The sequence below is a fragment of the Eubalaena glacialis genome, chromosome 4 (genome assembly GCF_028564815.1).
Source record: "Eubalaena glacialis isolate mEubGla1 chromosome 4, mEubGla1.1.hap2.+ XY, whole genome shotgun sequence".
Classification (NCBI taxonomy): domain Eukaryota; kingdom Metazoa; phylum Chordata; class Mammalia; order Artiodactyla; family Balaenidae; genus Eubalaena; species Eubalaena glacialis.
In genome coordinates this window covers 177,629,699-177,650,272 of record NC_083719.1, presented here as the reverse complement: position 1 = coordinate 177,650,272, position 20,574 = coordinate 177,629,699, and the positions used below count along the sequence as shown (strand labels likewise).

The 20,574-nt window shown below is 42.4% G+C and overlaps 1 protein-coding gene across 3 annotated transcripts in view; it reads left to right on the top strand.

Moving 5' to 3' along the window:
- The first annotated feature begins 20,104 nt into the window (after positions 1-20,104).
- The window catches only part of CACNA1A (calcium voltage-gated channel subunit alpha1 A), a 235,705-nt gene continuing 235,235 nt past the window's right edge, over positions 20,105-20,574 (top strand). For all 3 annotated transcript variants that reach the window (XM_061188732.1, XM_061188733.1, XM_061188734.1), the window contains exon 1: positions 20,105-20,397. In XM_061188732.1, the coding sequence (XP_061044715.1) occupies positions 20,105-20,397 (293 nt within the window). The remainder of the gene's footprint in view (positions 20,398-20,574) is intronic.

Here is a 20,574-nt window from a genome sequence, read left to right as displayed (position 1 = left end):
TTGTTGTAAAGCTAGTTTGCTGGTGCTGAATTCTCTTAGCTTTTGCTTGTCTGTAAAGGTTTTAATTTCTCTGTCGAATCTGAATGGGATCCTTGCTGGCTAGAGTAATCTTGGTTGTAGGTTTTTCCCTTTCATCACTTTAAATATGTCCTGCCACTCCCTTCTGGCTTGCAGAGTTTCTGCTGAAAGATCAGCTGTTAACCTTATGGGGATTCCCTTGTATGTTATTTGTTGTTTTTCCCTTGCTGCTTTTAATATTTTTTCTTTGTATTTAATTTTTGATAGTTTGACTAATATGTGTCTTGGCGTGTTTCTCCTTGTATTTATCCTGTATGGGACTCTCTGCGCTTCCTGGACTTGGTTGACTATTTCCTTTCCCATATTAGGGAAGTTTTCAACTATAATCTCTTCAAATATTTTCTCAGACCCTTTCTTTTTCTCTTCTTCTTCTGGGACCCCTATAATTCGAATGTTGGTGCGTTTAATGTTGTCCCAGAGGTCTCTGAGACTGTCCTCAATTCTTTTCATTCTTTTTCTTTATTCTGCTCTGTGGTAGTTATTTCCACTATTTTATCTTCCAGGTCACTTATCCGTTCTTCTGCCTCAGTTATTCTGCTATTGATTCCTTCTAGAGAATTTTTAATTTCATTTATTGTGTTGTTCATCACTGTTTGCTCTTTAGTTCTTCTACATCCTTGTTAAGGATTTCTTGTATTTTCTCCATTCTATTCCCAAGATTTTGGATCATCTTCACTATCATTACTCTGAATTCTTTTTCAGGTAGACTGCCTATTTCCTCGTCATTGTTTGGTCTGGTGGGTTTTTACCTTGCTCCTTCGTCTGCTGTGTGTTTCTCTGTCTTCTCATTTTGTTTAACTTACTGTGTTTGGGGTCTCCTTTTCACAGGCTGCACGTTCATAGCTCCTGTTGCTTTTGGTGTCTGCCCCCAGTGGCTAAGGTTGGTTCAGTGGGCTGTGTAGGCTTCCTGGTGGAGGGGACTGGTGCCTGTGTTCTGGTGGATGAGGCTGGATCTTGTCTTTCTGGTGGGCAGGACCACGTCCAGTGGTGTGTTTTCTAGTGTCTGTGACCTTATTTATGACCTTAGGCAGCCTCCCTGCTAATGGGTGGGGCTGTGTTCCTGTCTTGCTAGTTGTTTGGCATAAGGTGTCCAGCACTGTATCTTGCTGGTCGTTGAGTGGAGCTGGGTCTTAGCGTTGAGATGGGGATCTCTGGGAGAGTTTTCACCATTTGATATTACGTGGAGCTGGGAGGTCTCTGGTGGACCAATGTCCTGAACTCGGCTCTCCCACCTCAGAGGCTCAGGTCTGACACCCGGCTGGAGCACCAAGACCCTGTCAGCCACACGACTCTTTCTGTTCTATTTTCACTGCAAAGATGTGGCTATAGAGGGCCTGAGCCATGTCTTCTTTGAGTTGGCAAAAGAGAAGCGCCAGGTGCCCGGCGTCTCTTGAAGATGCAAAACCAGTGTGTCAGACATGCCCTTTTCCAGGACAAGCAGACGCTGTCCCATCATGAGTGGGGTGAAACCCTGGATGACATGGAAGCCGCCAAGGCCCTGGAGAAGAACCTGCCCTATTACTTTTAAAAGCATCTAGTTGGAAACATTATTAAAAGTTAGCAAAAGGGGAATAAGTAAATACGTAAATGTAACCATTAAAATGATGGTGGTAATATGATATTAAGTGAGAAAGTGATAGAAGAAATCTCCATTCCAGAATACTTACTACTGGAAAAATCTTCTTAGAGTGAATCCAATGAAAGTAGGAATCCAGTTGGGACTTTGTCCTGTAAAAGGAATCCCAACTTCGTAAACCTAAGTTTGTTTTTAGATCCCACTTAACAATATTTAAGTACTAATTGCAAATATGCTCTAATTCTTCAAATTAACAAAGAATGAGTCAAAAGTTGATATTTTGCATGTATATAATTTCCTACTGAAAAATTATATGAATGGAACATCTTTCGTTTCATCTTTGGCTTTTGTGATGTATTCCTACAGGGGGTCATTTTTTGCATACGTTTGCAAGATCTTCATCAATTTCCCCACAGGGCTTTTAAAATCCTTTGCTCGTCAGTTTTTGCTCTTTTGAGCATCACTGTTATCTGCTTGTTTCCTGTTTTTCCATTGTTAACCAGTCTAACTCTTCAGGTTCCTCACTTGTCAGTGGAGTCCTCTGTGCTACAAATGGTTCTCCCACATCACTTTCACTGACTTCATGAAATCCTGCTGTCCTCTGCAAAGATTTCCAGTTTTCATGTTGCAATCGATTCACATCATTGTGAATTGTATTGTTAAATTTCAAACACCCATCAACATTGAGAGATAAACATTGGCAAATATATTGATCTGATGGGCCCCAAAGTGATGTCTGTGTTACTCCAGAATGGATAATGGTGAGTTGAAGTTCATTTGTGAATATATTTATGTTAGGACAACTTTTGCTTCTCTAAACTCATAACTGTGTGGATATCTGGGTAATAAAAAATATAGTGAATACTCGGATGTTGAGGAACTATTATATATAAAATATCTTTGCACTATAATTACCTCTATATGTAAAATAAAAACACGGGGGTGGGAGAGAAACTAGACAGAAATACTACAAAATTCTCACAATGTTTGTGTTTGGGGTAGTCCTGGGATAGAGGGTTAAAATTTTTTTATATGAAAATGACTTTACTTTTGAAAAATATTTAAAAACAAATCATCAAAAGCTTTAAAGAAAGCCTCAGACTTATTTGTGAGGATGGGAATCTCTTCAGTAACAAAAAAATGACTCCAGGTTGGAGGCAAGGAAAGGTAGCAACACCAACACCCAGGCTCTGAGTCTGTCTAACACGACCTGTGGATTATCTCATTTAATCCTCACAACCACCAATTAAGTGAACACTCTAATTTCCCTGTTTTACAAATGAACACACTGAAGCCAGAGAGGTTGAGCAACTTGCCCAAGGCCACACAGCTCCACCCCAGTCACTCTGCCTTGAAACACATCTGTGAGCCCAATTAAACTTCTTTTCCTTGCTTCTGGTCCCCACAGGGTGATTTGGGTTTTTTCTTGATTTGAGAACTCGAGACACTTTGAGACATGTTTTTAAGCAAGCGTCTCAGGTATGAGAGTGAAGTAATTTCTGTCGGCATGGGATGAAAGCATTTTCCACAACAAAAGACATGGATGATGCTGGAGAAGAGAATAAAAAAGACCTGGAAAAGAGGCTTAATGTTCTGTCAAGTCAATACATTAGGGTCTCTCTGTGAGACAACATGCATTCCAGCAGCCTGAACACAAATACAGTCATGTTTCTCTCTGCATGTAATTCTTAGATGGAACTTTTATTCCCTTCCAATGAATGTTGTTGGGATCTCTTTTCCATTACCTTTATTTGTCTGTGTATCTGGTGGGTCCTCCCCTGCTGCCTGCCTTGTTTCTGGGGCATCGGATGCTTCCAGGGAATACTTCCTTTGGACACAAGATGCAATTTCATCTGCACACAGAAAATATTATCATCAATGCAGCCAACACTCATTCTCTACTATCCTGTGCCCGGCCCATCACATACAGTGTGTCATCCCTTTATGATCCCATAGGGTGCATACTGCCCTCATCCCCATTTTGCAGATGAGGAGACTGAGGCTTGGAGAGATTCAGTGATGGGTCAAGCTCACAGTAGAACATTGTTTGGACATTAGTGTGGAGGGGTGGTATTATTACTCTTTGTTACTGTTGCTGTGTTGTTCCTAAGTGAGGAAACCATCTCCATGGGATTAAATGTCTTGCCCTAATTCATGGAGCTTGGAAGTACAGAGCTGGGTAATCATCCAGACCAGCTCTGTCCAGTAGAAATACAACATGGTACCATATGTAATTTTAAACATTCCAGCAGCCACATTAGAAGAGGTAAAAAGAAACAGGTAAAGTTAGTTTTAATAATGTATTTTATTTAACTTAACACACTGGAAATGCTATCATTTCTACTATAATGAATATAAAAATTATTGGATATTTCACATATTTTTCTTGTACTAAGTCTTCAAAATATGGTGTGTATTTTAATACTTACATCTCAATTTGGACCAGTCACATTGCAAGCACTCAGTGGTCATATGAGGCTTGTGGCTACATTTGAAGAGTGTGAGTCCAAATCTTTTGACAAGTAGTTCTGCGTTTTTTTTCTATTACACAATGAGGCTGAGATAGCACATATATTTGGGGTACCTGATTTATATTCAACTTTTATTGTACAAGCCCCTTTAGACTCTGTTTTGAAGAAGGAAGAGTAGAGAGAGAGAGAAGAGGAGAGAAGGGAGGAGAAAGGAAGAAGAAGAAGAAGAAGAAGAAAGAGAAGGAGAAGGAGAAGGAGAAGAAGAGGAGGAGGAGAAGGAAAGAAGGGAGGAAGGGAGGAAGGAAGGAAGGAAGGGAGGGAGGGAGGATCTTCTTTCTGCCTAAAGATTTTGAAATAGCTAACAGAATCTGTCCAAATCCATTGTCTTAGTTTGGCTTCCCCCCAGAAGCAGATATGGAAGCAAGGATTCAATTGTTTTGGGGTGGAGATCCCAGGACACACTGGCAGAGGAGTGGGGAAAGGAAGAACCAACCAGTAATGGATGTGCCCTCAGGCAAGTTACCATAGTGAACAACTGGGACTCAGTACCGGTGGAGACCTCTGGGGGGGCAGCAGAGAGCACATTGTTCAGAGTTCCCACACCCTAGGACCAAGGGAGCTGGGGTATTTATCTGCCAACTTCCATCAATCACAGGTTGAAGTGCTCCCAGGAGCACTCATTTCCTAGCATCCCAGCCTGTCGAGTTGACACTCTGGTGGCTAGAGAAAGCCCCCTGAGGGCTGGCAGTGGGAAGCCAGTCCTGTATGCACTGAGGTGGCCAGATCAAGGCTGGGCAGTGCCAGGCACACCCATGACACACCTACCTTCTCATAATTCAAAAGGTTTTTTTTTTTTTCGCAAACCCTCCTTAACTTTAAGTGCGTTAACTTTGTGACAGTCGGGGTGCCATATGGGACATGAGATTATTTAGCTGTTGTCGTCTCAGTGACAGAAAAGCAGAACAGCTATGGAAGGACATCACAGATGTATGCATATATTTACGTATAACCTCGCGAACACGTGTGTGTGTTTCCATTCGTGTTGTCACTAAGCTTAACTCTTACCACATTCTCTGTTGTGTGTGTGTATGTCTGTGTGTTTCCTGCTCTTTTTTAGTCATTGGGGAAAACAGAAGAAAATAAAAGGAATAAGTCCACATTTTCCAGGGAAATAATTCTACTCTGATTCTAACCAGGTGTTAGGATCAGATTTCCCCTCAGCTCTTCCTCCAGCTCCATTCCCTCTTCTTCCCTATTGGGAAGTCATTTGTATTGGTCTCTGGTTTATCCTTTGTTTCTTCTTAAAGACATGAACAAACACTTTTATATTTTCATGCATTCTGTCTCTTTCATAAAGATCATTCATGTTCTGTACTTCTCTGTAACTTGCCCTTTTCACTTATCAAGACAGTGGGTTTCTATTTTGACATTTCTCAGTTGCTGAGGCTGGAGCAATGAACAGGATAGGCAGGACCTTGAGGTCCCAGAACTCAAAACATCTTAGGGGCAATGATGTGACTTTACAAGAGGAAAAGTCTTTCTGGCAAGTGTCATAAGATAAATGTATTAACCATGTGTGTTGGATGCTTTGGCATCTGGGTGACCCTGAAGGACTGCCTCTCCCAGGGTTAGCCAATCCTTTGAGATAGTAAAGGATTCAGCCTTGAGCACGCATTTCAAATACAAACCAACCAATCCAGAGCCTGCGTCTCCACAACCTCCTCTACCAGGCTCTAATTGCAAATATGCTCTGCCACTGCCCTGATCACCCCAGGGCCAGGTACCAACTAGGGAGAGCCCCTACACCCCACAGCCTGCTAAAATTATTAAAGCCAGCCAATCCTAAGGCTGCTTACCCTGCTTTATCTTTTCCTTTCTGAGGAAACCACAATAAAGGATCTTGCCCACTTTCTCATCCTGCTCCCACTGCTTCCTGACCACCTGACCCTGGTGCTTCCCTGCGTGGCCCTGCATGGCAAGATGTGTTCCTCCTCCTGGGGTCTTTGAGTAAAACAAGCTATCTATTCAATGGCAGTTGTCTCTCGATCTGTTGGCCTCACCACCCCTGAAAAATAATAAAACCTACATTTTAAAACAATAAAGCCCCTACAGGGGATGACACCCCTGTCATCCCCGAAACCTCTCTTATCTCCTCCCCTTTCACTCCCTTCATTCCTGCCACATGAGCCTCTTTGCTGGCCTTTGAACACACCAGTCACTGTCTTCACAAGCCTTTGCTGTTGATGTTTCCTCAGTCTGCAACACTCCTCCCTCTGATATCTGCATCTCTGTTCTTTTCTTTCCTTGAGTCTCTCCATCAATGTCACCGTCTCAGAGAGGTCCTTCTAAAATAACTCCCCCTCCTCTTCTAGCTGGCCCAATGCCTGCTCCATTTTTCTTATAAAAACTATCTCTACCTGACATATGCTAGATCTATCCAAGCTCACTCTTTTTTTCTGGTTTCTCTGCCCTAAAACATGAGTTTCTTATTTGTTCTATTCATGGCTGTATCCATCCCCAGTGCCTGGGGTAAGGCCTCATATTGAGCATAGATGCTCAATAAACACTTGTCAAATGCTCACAGACGTAGAACTTATGGTTGCCTAAAGGGAAAGGGGGAGAGGGATAAATTAAGAGTTTGGGATTAACATATACACACTACTATATATAAAATAGATAAACAACAAGGACCTACTTGTTGAGTAGAGTACAGGTTACTCTACTCAATATCTTATAATAACCTATAATGGAAAAAATCTGAAAAAGAATATATATGTATGTATATATATACATATATACATACACACATATATATATATCTGAATCACTTTTCTGTACACCTGAAACTAACACAACATTGTAAATCAACTATACTCCAATAAAATTTTTTTTTTAAATTACTACAAACTAGGTAGCTTACAACAACAGAAAATTATTCTCTTTTCATTTCAGAGGTCAGAAGTCCTCGAAAGGGTAATTGGGTTAAGGAGTGGGCAACAGAATTATAGCTACAGTCATTTTAAGGCAGATGCCAATAAAGAGATTTGCTGAAATCTGTGAATGGCATGCTACAGATTACAACCCCCAAGTCCCGTGGCTTTAAAATGAGAGATGTTGCTTTCTTACTCACCCAGCACAACCTCACAGTTCAAATTGGGGCTGTGCTCCACGTCATCCTCACTCTGGGGCCCAACCTTAAAGAGTAGTCACCATCCGAAGCTCTGCTTGCTCCTGTGCAAAAGAATGCTCCAGAGCAAAGCTGTCCAATAGAACTTTCCAGAAGATGCAAATGTTCTTTTCTTTTTTAATTGAAGTGTAGTTAATTTACAATATTGTGTTAGTTTCAGGTGTACAGCAAAATGATTCCATTTTATATATATATATATTTTTTCAGATTATTTTCCATTCTAGGTTATTACAAGTTATTGAATATAGTTCCCTCTGTTCATACAGTAAATCCTTGTTGCTTATCTATTTTATGTGGAGTAGTTTGTATCTGTCAATCCCAAACTCCTAATTTATCCCTCCCCGCCTCCCTTTCCCCTTTGGTAACCATAAGTTTGTTTTCTATGTCTGTGAATCTGTTTCTGTTTTGTATATAGATTCATTTGTATTATTTTTTAGAGTCCACATACAGGTGATATCATACAGTATTTGTCTTCCTCTGCCTGACTTACTTCACTTAGTATGATAATCTCTAGGTCCATTCATGCTGCTGGAAATGGCAATATTTCATTCTTTTTATGGCTGAGTAATATTCCATGGTATGTATATACACGAGATCTTCTTAAACCAGTTGTTTGTTGGTGGGCACTTTGGTTGTTTCCATGTCTTAGCTATTGTAAATAGTGCTGCCATGAACATTGGGGTGCATGTATCTTTTCAAATTAGAGTTTTCCTCTTTTCTGCATATATGCCCAGGAGTGGGGTTGCTGGATCATATGGTAGCTCTATTTTTAGTTTTTTAAGGAATCTCCATAGTGTTTTCCATAGTGGTTGTACCAATTTACATTCCCACCAACAATGTAGGAGGGTGATGGAAATGTTCTTGATTTGTGCTGTCTCATAAGGTGGCCGCTAGACACATGTGGCTTTTGAGTTCTAGAAATGTGGCTTGTACAACTATGGACCAGGTTTTCAATTTTGTTTAATTATAATAGTCACATGTGGCTAGTCACTGCAGCTCTCGAGAGATTTGCACTGACAACTAAATGCTCCAACTTGGAAGCACCCACTTTATTCCCACTGAGAGCTCATTGGCCAGAACTAGTCACATGGCCTCAGCAAACACAAGGGGACCAGGGAATGCCATCTTACCATGTGCCTGAATACGGAGAAAGGGAAATATTTGGTGAACATCTATGATGCCTCTCTTAGAGAATAAGTCTTTTTGGGGGGTCCAGAAGGAGAAAAACAGCTATTTTATTTTAGGAGGAGAAATATGGAGCCTTAATGTAATAGTTGCCTCTTGCTGTGTAACCAATTACCCAAAACTTAGCAGCTTTAAAAGCAATCATTTATTACCTATAGTTTCTGTGGGGCAGGAACCAGGGTGCAGCTTATTTGGGTCCTCTGTTTCAGGGTCTCTCATGAGGCTGCCAACAAGGTGTCAATGGGGACTCTATTCTCATCTGAAGGCTTAACTGGGGAAGAGTTCCCTTCCAAGCTTAAACACGTGACTGTTGGAAGAATTCAGTTTCTCATGGGCTGTAGGGCTGAGGGTCTCTGTTCCTCACTAGATGTTTCTTGGAGGCTGCTCTTGGTTCTTTGCCACGTGGAACTCTCCATAAGGCAGCTCACAACATGGAACCTGGCTTTCCTCAGAGTAAACAATAAAGAGAGAGATAGAGAGGGCATGCAATGTGCAAACCAGTCTTTTTGTAACTTGATCTCAAAAGTGCCATCCCATCACTCTTTCATCTTTTATTCATTAAAATGAGTCATGGACTTCCCTGGTGGTGCAGTGGTTAAGAATCCACCTGCTAATGCAGGGGACATGGGTTCAAGCCCTGGTCTGGGAAGATCCCACATGCCGTGGAGCAACTAAGCCCATGCGCCACAACTACTGAGCCTGCACTCTAGAGACTGTGAGCCACAACTACTGGGCCCACGTGCCACAACTACTGAAGCCTGTGTGCCTAGAGCCCGTGCTCCACAGCAAGAGAAGCTACTGCAGTGGGAAGCCCATGCACCACAACGAAGAGTAGCCCCCCACTCACAGTGACTAGAGAAAGCCCGTGTGCAGCAATGAAGACCCAACGTAGCCAAATAAATAAATAAATAAATTTAAATCAACTATACTTCAATAAAAGTTTTTTAGAAAGTGAGTCACTAGGTTCACAGATGTAGTGGAACAAACTAGTGGTTACCAGTTGGGAGGAGGGAGGGGCAATATAGGGGTGGGGGAGTGAGAGGTACAAACTATTGGGTGTAAGATAGGCTCAAGGATGTATTGTACAACACGGGGAAAATAGCCACTATTTTATTTTTATTTTATTTTTTTATTTTTGGCTGTGTTGGGTCCTCGTTTCTGTCCGAGGGCTTTCTCTAGTTGCGGCGAGCGGGGGCCACTCTTCATCGCGGTGCGCGGGCCTCTCACTATCGCGGCCTCTCTTGTTGCGGAGCACAGGCTCCAGACGCGCAGGCTCAGTAGTCGTGGCTCACGGGCCCAGTTGCTCCACGGCATGTGGGATCTTCCCAGACCAGGGCTCGAACCCGTGTCCCCTGTATTGGCAGGCGGATTCTCAACCACTGCACCACCAGGGAAGCCCGCCACTATTTTGTAATAACTGTAAATGGAAAGTAACATTTAAAAATTGTATTAAATTTTTTTTTTTTAATTTTTAAAAAGGCAAAGATTTTAAAAAGGTGAGTTACTAGGTCCCACCCACTTTCAAGGGGAGGGTGTTACACAAGGGTGTGAACACCAAAAGGCAAGCATCATTGGAGGCCTTGTCAGAAGCTGCCTTCTACATTTAGAGATCAGAATTTAAGTGATATTTAATTGACACGTTTTTATTGAAAGCTGATAGTATGTATTGTCTGCACTGCTTTGTATAACACGCCCCAAAGATCTATTTGACTCTTAATTCCTAGTGGCTGCACTCTCTCTTCCCCTCTCCTGCTTTGTTCTTCTCCTTAGCACTTAACACCATCTGACAAACTATGCATTTCCGTCTTTATTCCATTTTTTTCCTGTTTCCACCCAGCTCCACAACAGTAGGGATTTTTGTCTGTCTTGCTCTGTGCTCGGAAAAATCACTTGGCATGTAGCAGGTGCTCAACAAAATGAAGGAATAAGTGAAACTTGTATATATGTAACTTTTTTGTAGCCACTTGTTTATTTATTTTAACTTTTTATTTGGACAAAGTTTCAGACTTACCAAAGTGTTGTAAGAACAGAACTAAGAGTTCCTGTATATTCTTCATTCAGGTTCTCCAAATGTTAACATTTACTACTTCCACTTTATTCTCTGTCTACCCACCACCCTTGAACCATTGAGAATAATTTATAGATATGATGGCCCTTTAACCTTATATACTTCAATGTTTTCTGAAGGGCATTTCCTTATATAACACAGCACAACGGTCAAAATCAGGAAATTAGCATTGGTACCTATTATTATCTAATCTACAGACCTTATTCAGATGTCACCAACTGTTCCAATAACATCCTTTATAGCAAAAGAAGATTCTGGCTCCCTTGTTGGATTCGGTCGCCATGTCTCCCTTAATCTGGAGAAGTTTCTCAGTCTTTATTTGAACTTCCTGGCATTAACACTTTCAAAGAATATAGGCAAGTTGTTTCGTAGAATGCCCCTTATTTTGAACATTATGGAATTCAATTTATTCAAATGATACAATCGTGGCACGAAGTCCCCAGAAGTCATGTTGTATCCTTCTTGGTACATCATACCAAGAGGCATGTGATGTCAATTTGCCCCATTACTGGTGTGCTATTTTTGATCACTTGCTTATCTACCAGGGCACTCCACTCTACAGTTACTATATTTACCATTAAAATGAACAATTGTGGGTGGGGAGTAACTATACAAATCTGTTACTCCTTGCACTTTTATCCATAAGAGTTCTTGTAAGTTTTATGGTGATTGCCAAATTGCCTGCATATACAACTTTCACCAAAATAAAAACTAAAAATGCAATATTGCACCCAGCCCTGAGATCATTAGATACCATTCTCCAATGAAAGCAACCAGGAATCCTTGGAGAAATGGCTAATTCTAGGGCAGGGCAGTGAAGGATGATCCTGGAGCCTCTTACAGTGCCAGAAAGTAAGGAGGCTTTAAAAAAATGGGAGCACATCAAAGGAACACAAGAACGAGTCTGAAGGAGCTCCCAATGGCCAAAGGGAACATTTCAAGCAACAAAATAAATAATACAGTTTGCGTGGGTAATCCAAAGAATAAAATAAATATATGAGTCTGTACTGTTATAAATAAAAAATTAAATAAATGAATAAATGAATAAGGGAGAAGAGACAAATTTCCCTTACAAAGTATTCTAAAGAATATAGAGCTACCACATGATCCTGCAATCCCACTCCTGGTCATATATCCAGAGAAAACCATAATTCAAAAAGATACATGCACCCCAATTTTCATTGCAGCACTATTTACAATAGGCAAGACATGGAAGCAACGTAAATGCCCACTGACAGATGAATGGATAAAGAAGATGTGGTGCGCATATACAATGGGATATTACTCAGTCATATAAAATAATGACATAGTGCCATTTGCAGCAACATGGATGAACCTAGAGGTTATCATACTAAGTGAAGTAAGTCAGAGAAAGACAAATATCATTTGATATCACTTATATGTGGAATCTAAAGAAAAGATACAAATGAATTTATTTCCAGAACATAAACAGACTCACAGACATAGAAAACAAAATTATGGTTACCAAAGGGGAAAGGAAGGTAGGAGGGAGGGATAAATTAGGAGGTTGGGATTAACATATACACATTACTATATATAAAATAGATAATCAACAAGGACCTATTGCGTAGCACAGGGAACTACACTCAATATTTTGTAATAACCTGTAAGGGAAAAGAATCTGAAGAAGAATATATATATATATATATGCTTCTTTCATATAAGAAACATATATATATATATATATATATATATATTCAGTTATATATATATAACTGAATCACTGTGCTGTACACCTGAAACTAACACGATACTGTAAATCAACTATACTTCAACAACAAAAAGAATATATGTAGATACGCTTCCCTCCAGGAGATGGAGTTTAATCTTCTCCCCTCTCCTAACTAGTGTGGGGTGGGCTTAGTGACTCATTTCCAAAGAGTAGAGTAGACAAAGGGAAAAATAGTAACTCGACAGTGGAGAAAGCTGGTAGGCACTGTTTTAACCAAGTGATCAAGGTCAACATCATAGTGACAAGTCATATGGATGTCATGGCTTGCTGATATGATGCAATGAGGATGGCATTTCACCTCTGTGGTCTTCTTCCCCCAAATCCATCATCATATTCTAATCATGAGAAAACAGCAGGCAAACCCAAATTGAGAAAAATTCTAAAAAATACCTCACCAGTATTCCTAAAAATTATCAAAATTGTGAGAAACAAGAAAAGAAACTGTCATAGACCAGAGGGACTACGGAGAAAAGATGACTCAAAAGAATGTAGTATCCTGGATGGGATCCTGAAACAAAAGGATATTAGCGGGAAAACCAGTGAAATCTGAAAAAAGTGTGCAGTTTAGTTAATTGTACCAATGTTGGTTTCTCAGTTTTAACAAGTGTGCCTGTCCTAACACATGCATAGCCTCTCCATTATCAACATCCCTTTCACAGTGGTGAATTGGTTACAACTGATGAACCTACATGGACACATTACAACCAAAGTCCATAGTTTACATTAGGGTTCACTCTTGGTATTGTACATTCTATGATTTCGACAAATGTATAATGACATGTATCCACCATTACAGTCTCAAATAGAGTAATTTTACTGCCCTAAAAACCCCCTGTGCTCTGCCTACTCATCCCTCCCTCTACCCTAACCCCTGACAACCACTGATCTTTTTACTGTCTCCATGGTTTTGCCTTTTCCAGAGTGTCATATAGTTGGAATCATACAGTATGTAGCCTCTTCACATTGGCTTCTTTCTCTTAGTAATTTGCATTTAAGTTTCATCCATATCTTTTCAGGGCTTGGATAACTCATGTCTTTTAGTGCTGAATAATATTCCTTTGTCTGGATGTACCAGAGTTTATCCATTCATTTACTGAAGGACATCTTGGTTACTTCCAAGTTTTGGCAGTTACGAATGACGCTGCTATAAACAACTGTGTGCAGGTTTTTGTGTGGACATAGTTTTCAACTCCTTTGGGTAAATACCAAGTAGCACTATTGCTGGATCTTATGATAAGAGTAAGTTTAGTTTTGTAAGAAACCAATAAACAGGCTTGCAAAGTGGCTGTACCATTTTGCATTCCCACCAGCAATGAATGAGAGTTCCTGTTGCTCCACAACCTCACCAGCATTTGGTGGTGTCAGTGTTTTGTATTTTGGCCATTCTAATAGGTGTGTAGTGGTATCTCATTGTTGTTTTACTTTGCATTTCCTTAATGACATATCATGTGGAGAATCTTTTTCATATGCTTATTTGCCATCTGTATATTTTCTTTGGCAAGGTGTCTGTTAAGGTCTTTGGCTCATTTAATTATCAGGTTTGTTCTTATTATTGAGTTTTAAGAGTTCTTTTTATATTTTGGATAACAGTCCTTTATCAATATTGAGTCTTCCTATCCATCAACATGAAATATCTCTCCAGACTCTGGTGATTTAAAAAAAAATCTATTTACCATCATATTAAAAAAAATTTTTTTTTGTTGTTGCGCCGGGTCTTCATTGCTGTGCTTGGGCTTTCTCTAGTTGAGGTGAGCGGGGGCTACTCTTCTTTGTGGTGCGCAGGCTTCTCATTGCAGTGGCTTCTCTTGTTGCAGAGCACGGGCTCTAGGCATGCGGGCTTCAGTAGTTGTGGCTCGCGGGCTCCAGAGCGCAGGCTCAGCAGTTGTGGCGCACGGGGCTAGTTGCTCCATGGCATGTGGAATCTTCCCAGACCAGAGCTCGAACCCATGTCCCCTGCATTGGCAGGCGGATTCCTAACCACTGCGCCACCAGGGAAGTCCCCCTACCATCATTCTTGTTTGCTTATTATATACTAGTCATTGTGCGTGCTTACCTGCTTGATCTTAATTAATCCTTACAGCAATCTGTGGGGTAAGGAGTCATGTCTCTATTTTACATAAAAAAACTGAGGCTCAGAGAGGCTAAGCACTTTTCCAAGAGCACACAGGTAGGAGGTATTAGAGCTAGGATTTGTCCCCAGGTCTGCATCCAGAATTTGACTCTGTCTCATTTGGTTTTGGAAATTTGCAGGGCACATACTGCTGTGCAATATTATGCCTGGAGGGACAGCCACAGTCCATCTCTGGATTCACTCTTGAGTGCCTACGTCATGATCTGCAAATATCTGGATTATCAGATTTGGTTTTTGTTGTTTATACCCTCCATCTCCCAAAGATCTTGGCACTCATTCTCAATGGGTATCCAGACTAGAAGGCAGAGACCAAATGTCTTTTGGCTGATCCATTCTTGCAACTCAAAATGACTGGATTAGTTGGTAATTGTTTTAGCAACCAAATGAATGTGATTTGCAGCTATTTATTTGGGGCATTTATTTCAGAGTTGCTAGCCCTGTTCAACTGAATGTAATTCTCAGAACCAGTATGGTAGGGCTGCTGCTGATTGATAAATTAAGTCTCCAGCTGGGAGATGTGTTAAAGATTAGAACCAATGGCTGAGACTGATTTCTGGAGGCCTCTTGTTAAACTGCTTCTGTCTGCAATGTTAATGAGATTCTAAATCTTTCTACCTGGTCAACATTACTAATTTAGATTAATGGTGGAAAGAGGGCAAGGAACTACCTGCTGCAGTCATTTGAGGAGCCTATGAAGATTTCTTGCCCATCCATTTCCATCTGCTAGGTGATATGTAAGATTCCAATATTAGAGATTCATTCCTTTGGCTATATAAAATTTTCATTCTCTGTAAAGTGAATCCATTAGGATAATGCACCTGGGTCCCTGTCACACTTTAGGGTGCGTGAGTTGCGTTCTTTCCAGAAAAGGGAAGTAGAGCAATTGAGAGGGTTGGAAGACTTTGGAAGATTCTGAAGAAAGAGAGGGGAACTCCAACATGTCAAACTTCAGGGTTAAGCAAGCTTTGGGAATGCCATTTGGTGAGAAGAAAGCATAGATTCTTCTGCCACCTTGACAGGGGGCATTTGGAAATATGTGTGGGTATCTTTGCTTTTCACAAGACTGGGAGTGCTACTGACCCCCAGTGGGCATATGCCAGGGGTGCTCAACAGCCCACAATGCACCAGACAGACTCAAAGAGCAAAAACTGTTCCACCAAAAATGCCAACACCACCACTATTGATAACTTTAGAGAATGCCAAGATACGGATAATAAGTTTGTCCCCTCCAGAGCAGTGATTAGCAAACCTGGATGTACCCCCACTGACTTGCTGAATGAAAATCAGGGGAGAGGGAGGGCCCAGGAATCAGAATTTTTACAACACTTTGCAGGCGTTTCTGATATACAGCCAGCTTGTCTGCTGTCTAGGCTTGGGTTAGGGTGTCTTGGAAGATTTTCTTTGTCTTCTGGTAAAAAGGCGGCCAGAGTTTGTTGTAGAGACTTCATGGTTAAAGTCCGCAAGGAGAATTATCACAGATCACTATGACAAGTGGTGCTACCTGGGATCTACATTCAGAAGCATTACAAACATTTTCTGTTGAAGTAGAGAACACCCAAAAAACTACACAACTTATAGGTGCACAGCTCAGTGAAAACTTTCAAAATGCACAACGTTTACAAAGTGAACTCACCTGTATAATTACCACTTAAATCGAGAAGATTCCAGAAGCCCCCCCCTCCTTGTGCCAATTACTCCTCTACCCTCAAGGGTGATGGCTACTTCAACTTCTAAAGCATAGATTCATTTTGCCCATTTTGAAGTTTATATAACAAAAAATACACACCATGTTCTATTGTATGCCTGGCTTCTTTGGTACAAAATCGTCTTTGTGCGGTTCATCCATGCACTTGTGTGTAGCTTCTGATCGTCCATTCTCATTGCTGCAGAAGGCTCTTTGTGCAAATGCTCCACAGAGTATTGATCTATTCTGCTATTGATAGATATTTGGGAAGTTTCCAATTTTTAACTAGTATGAATATGATGCTGTTCACATTCCAGGGAGTGTCTTTTAGTGGACCTATGTACTCATTCCTCCTGGGTTTATACCTAGGAGCGCTGATGCTGGGTCACAGGGTATTCACAGGGTCCAGCATTGGAAGAAATGGCCAGTTTTCCAAAGTGTTTGTATCCAATTACCTCCACCCAACAGAGTCAGAAGTAGTTTCAGACCCATGTCAGTGACCTGGGCATGTTTTAAAATCTCTCTCAGCCTCAATGTTTTCACTTGTAAAGTGGGGCGTCTATGAAAACTTGTAGATGCTTTATCTTGGTAAGGACTTTCTCAGTGAGAGGTTACTCTTTTCTGAAAAGCTCTGGGTCTTTAGAAATCTCTGTAGGTGATGCTTATGCTATATGAAACTCAACTGTCTTCTTGGGAAAGTCCATCATAACAAGTTATGTGTAAGTTCACTTTGCACAATGCAGCCTTCTTATATGACTGGCTGTTTGTATCCATGAACATGGGATTACTTCTTGATTCATATTAACTATCATTTGCCTTTGAAATCTGAAATATCAAGTACAAAAATCATTAATATTTATTGAGAATCCTACACATCCCATTTCCTTGCAACTCTGATCACTCTTGGTTTGATCATTTTGTCCATACCTTGACAAGTTAGGAAATCTCAAAAGTGCTATAGGTAACCTGTAAAGGCTTACCCACAGGCACAGAATGGGGAATATATGTAAAGACATATCATCTTTTCTAGTATGTTTCAAATGAACACATATACCGATGGGGGAGGGCATTAAATAGGATTCAACCAGCTAAGCCTTGAAAAAATATTTGCCTTCTTCATCCTCTTCCCCTTCCTCTCTATCACCCCTGCCTTCTAGTCAATATATTGCTTTTGTAAAAATTCAACAGTTTCTTGGTACATCCACATTGGAAGACAGTTCGGTGACATCTTACAAACCTTAGATATGCTACCTTGTGACCCAGAAATTTCACACTTAAGGCTATTCCTACAGAAATGCATATTTATAGGTGCCGGGATTATTCAAGGCAGGAATGTTTAAGAGCCTCAACTGGAAACAACTTAGATGTCCATCAACAAGATAATGGATAAACAGATTGTGGCTTACTCTTTTATTGAAATACCATACAGCAGTGAAAGTGAATCAATCGCAGCGACATGTGACAACAGCAGATGAATCTTAAAGACATAATGGTTTTTTCAATTTTATTTTATTGAAGTACAGTTGGTTTACTATTTTGTGTTAATTTCTGCTGTACAGCAAAATGATTCAGTTATACACATATATACATTCTTTTTCATATTATTTTCCATTATGGTTTATCACAGGATATTGAATATACCTCCCTGTGCTATATTCCTTGGATAAACAACAGGGATACCTTGTTGTTTATCCATTCTCTATATAATTGTTTGCATCTGCTGATCCCAAACTCCCAATCCATCCCTCTCCCACCCCTCCCCCACCACCTTGGCAACCACAAGTCTGTTCTCTGTTAAAGACGTAATGTTGAACCAAAGAAACCAAACATCATAGAATATATACTGATGCTTATATTCATATAAAATCCAAAAAGATGCAAAGTGGAACTGTATTGTTTAGGAATGCACAATAAAGTAGTAAAAGTATAAAGAATAGCAAGGCTATTAATACCATAAAGTCAGGATGTGATTATTGCTGAGGGAAATGGGCATATGTGTGTTTCCGGGGAGCCAGCTCTGGACTTGGGTGTTAGTTCCATGAGTGCCAGTTTCACAGCAAATTCTTACACTGTACATTTATGCTTTGGGTATTTTTCTGTGTGTTTTCACTTTCACAATATAAAAAGGGGAGTGGGAAATAAAACTGTAGTGGCTCTGGAGAGAAGCGAACACCATGCAACATATATAAGCCAGAAGCTTTATCCAGCCAAGAAGGACCTGGTTAGTTATCCACTCCTGGCAGTTAAGATTTGCCACCTCTGGCGTTTTTCCGACGATGGGGGTCAATCTTTCATTCCAGCTTGCAGGGCCGATTTGAAACTTTCACAGAAGTACCACCAAACCATTCTCCCAGTTTTTAAAATTTGCCTTTTGCTAAATAGAGCAAATTTGTGTAGAGGACTCACTGCACCTCTAGACTTGAATCTCCTTCCTTTTCTACCTTTAAGTTTCTTCCTTTCTTCCTCCCTCCTTCTCCTTGCAAGGTGCTGGGAGCGTCCGGCTGCCTGCAACCGAAATGGAACCCGCTGAAAAGCAAGGTTTCCTCCCAAGGGAGGAGGAATCTGTCGTCCCAACTTCCCCCTTGCCTCCCGACCATCCGGCTCTCCCCTCTCTCCCCCACAAAACTCCGCTGAGACAGGTCCCTTCGCGCCTCCGCGATTGGTCGCGGGCCATCATGTGCCGACACTTTGGGTGGGTCTTTCTCCCGTTAAACTCATCAATTGCCCCTCTTTGGAGCTTCGCTGGCCAGTGGTTCAGACCTTTGCGCCCATTTTCCCCCCCCCACCCCCCTCCCCCCTCCCCCCCGCTTACTTCCTCTTCCCCCCACCCCTCCACATCAGTCTTATTTTAGCAAAACCTAGAGGAGAAGGAAGAGGAGGCATTGGGGGGCGGGGTGGGGGGGGGATGGACGCTAGGCATTGCAGCATCCGGGAGCAGCTATTGAGTGGCTAAGCGAACGGCGCATACCTCTCTCCCTCTCTCTCTCTCGTTTTTTTTCCCTCCTGTTGGGAATTTTCAGGATTTCATTGCTGCAATTTAACCCCAAGATGAGGCACGGTTGAGCGAAACGCTGCGCGCACACGCACACTCACACTCTTTCGTGAGCAGAAGAGGCAGCCGCTGGTGATTCAGGAAGAAAAAAAAAAAAAAATACACCCGGACCCTGCGGCTTCAAGACTCCTTAAGAGCCCTTCGGAGCGTTTCCCTCTCCCCTCCCCTTCTTTCCTTAATACTCTTAATTTTAATTTAATTTAATTTTTTTGGCTACAGATCTTCCAGCATTTTTAAGGTCTAGGAACTCAAGCAAAACAGAAAGGGGGATTTTTTAATTTGGGGGGCTGCCTTCCCCCCCCACCCCAGCAAAGACTTGGTTTTTATTTTTATTTTTTTAACAAAAAATGTTTTTAATGAGCCGGGCGCACTCCTTTTGCAAGATGCCAGCCTGACCCGGACCTCGGAGGAATTTGAAGCTTCCACTGCGTCCCGGGGGGCGTCCTTTGCAAACCGTTCGAGTCTTAAAGGGGTGTGCGTTTTTGTTTTGTTTTTTTTAACTGTTTTTTTTTTTTTGTTTTTGTTTTTTTCCTTCCGGAGTGGGTGGACTGGGGATTGCCTGGATTCCTTCCTCGGTTATTTTTTGCCTTGCTTCCCTCTCCCCTCCCCCCCCTCCCCGGCCCCCGCGCCCCGCCCCCGCACCCTCCTCCAGCCCCTCCTTCTCTGGGGTCAGCCAGGAAGATGTCCCGAGCTGCTATCCCCGGCTGGGGCCGGGCAGCCGCCTTGTGAGCCCCCGACCCGAGGCGCCGAGCCGCCGCCGCCCGATGGGCTGGGCCGTGGAGCGTCTCCGCAGTCGCAGCTCCAGCCGCCGTCTTCACAGCCCCGGCAACATCAGCATCGGCATCGGCGGCGGCGGCGGCTGCGGCGTCTTCCGCATCGTTCGCCGCAGCGTAACCCGGAGCCCTTTGCTCTTTGCAGAATGGCCCGCTTCGGAGACGAGATGCCGGCCCGCTACGGGGGAGGAGGCTCCGGGGCAGCCGCCGGGGTGGTCGTGGGCGCCGGAGGCGGGCGAGGAGCCGGGGGCAGCCGGCAGGGCGGGCAGCCCGGGGCGCAAAGGATGTACAAGCAGTCAATGGCGCAGAGAGCGCGGACCATGGCCCTGTACAACCCCATCCCCGTCCGACAGAACTGCCTCACGGTCAACCGGTCTCTATTCCTCTTCAGCGAGGACAACGTGGTGAGAAAATACGCCAAAAAGATCACCGAATGGCCATATCCTTTGCCCAAACCCCGGCAACTGCGCCTCCCCCTCCTCCCTCGCTTCCCCTCTTCCAGGCTGGGAGAGACCCGGGGGTTGATGGGAGGCGGAGGGGGGGGGGTCTTCCAGGGGCTGGGAGAGGGGGCACCGGGGAGGAGTGTGGAGCATCTCTCCAGCCCGAGCTGGGTTGA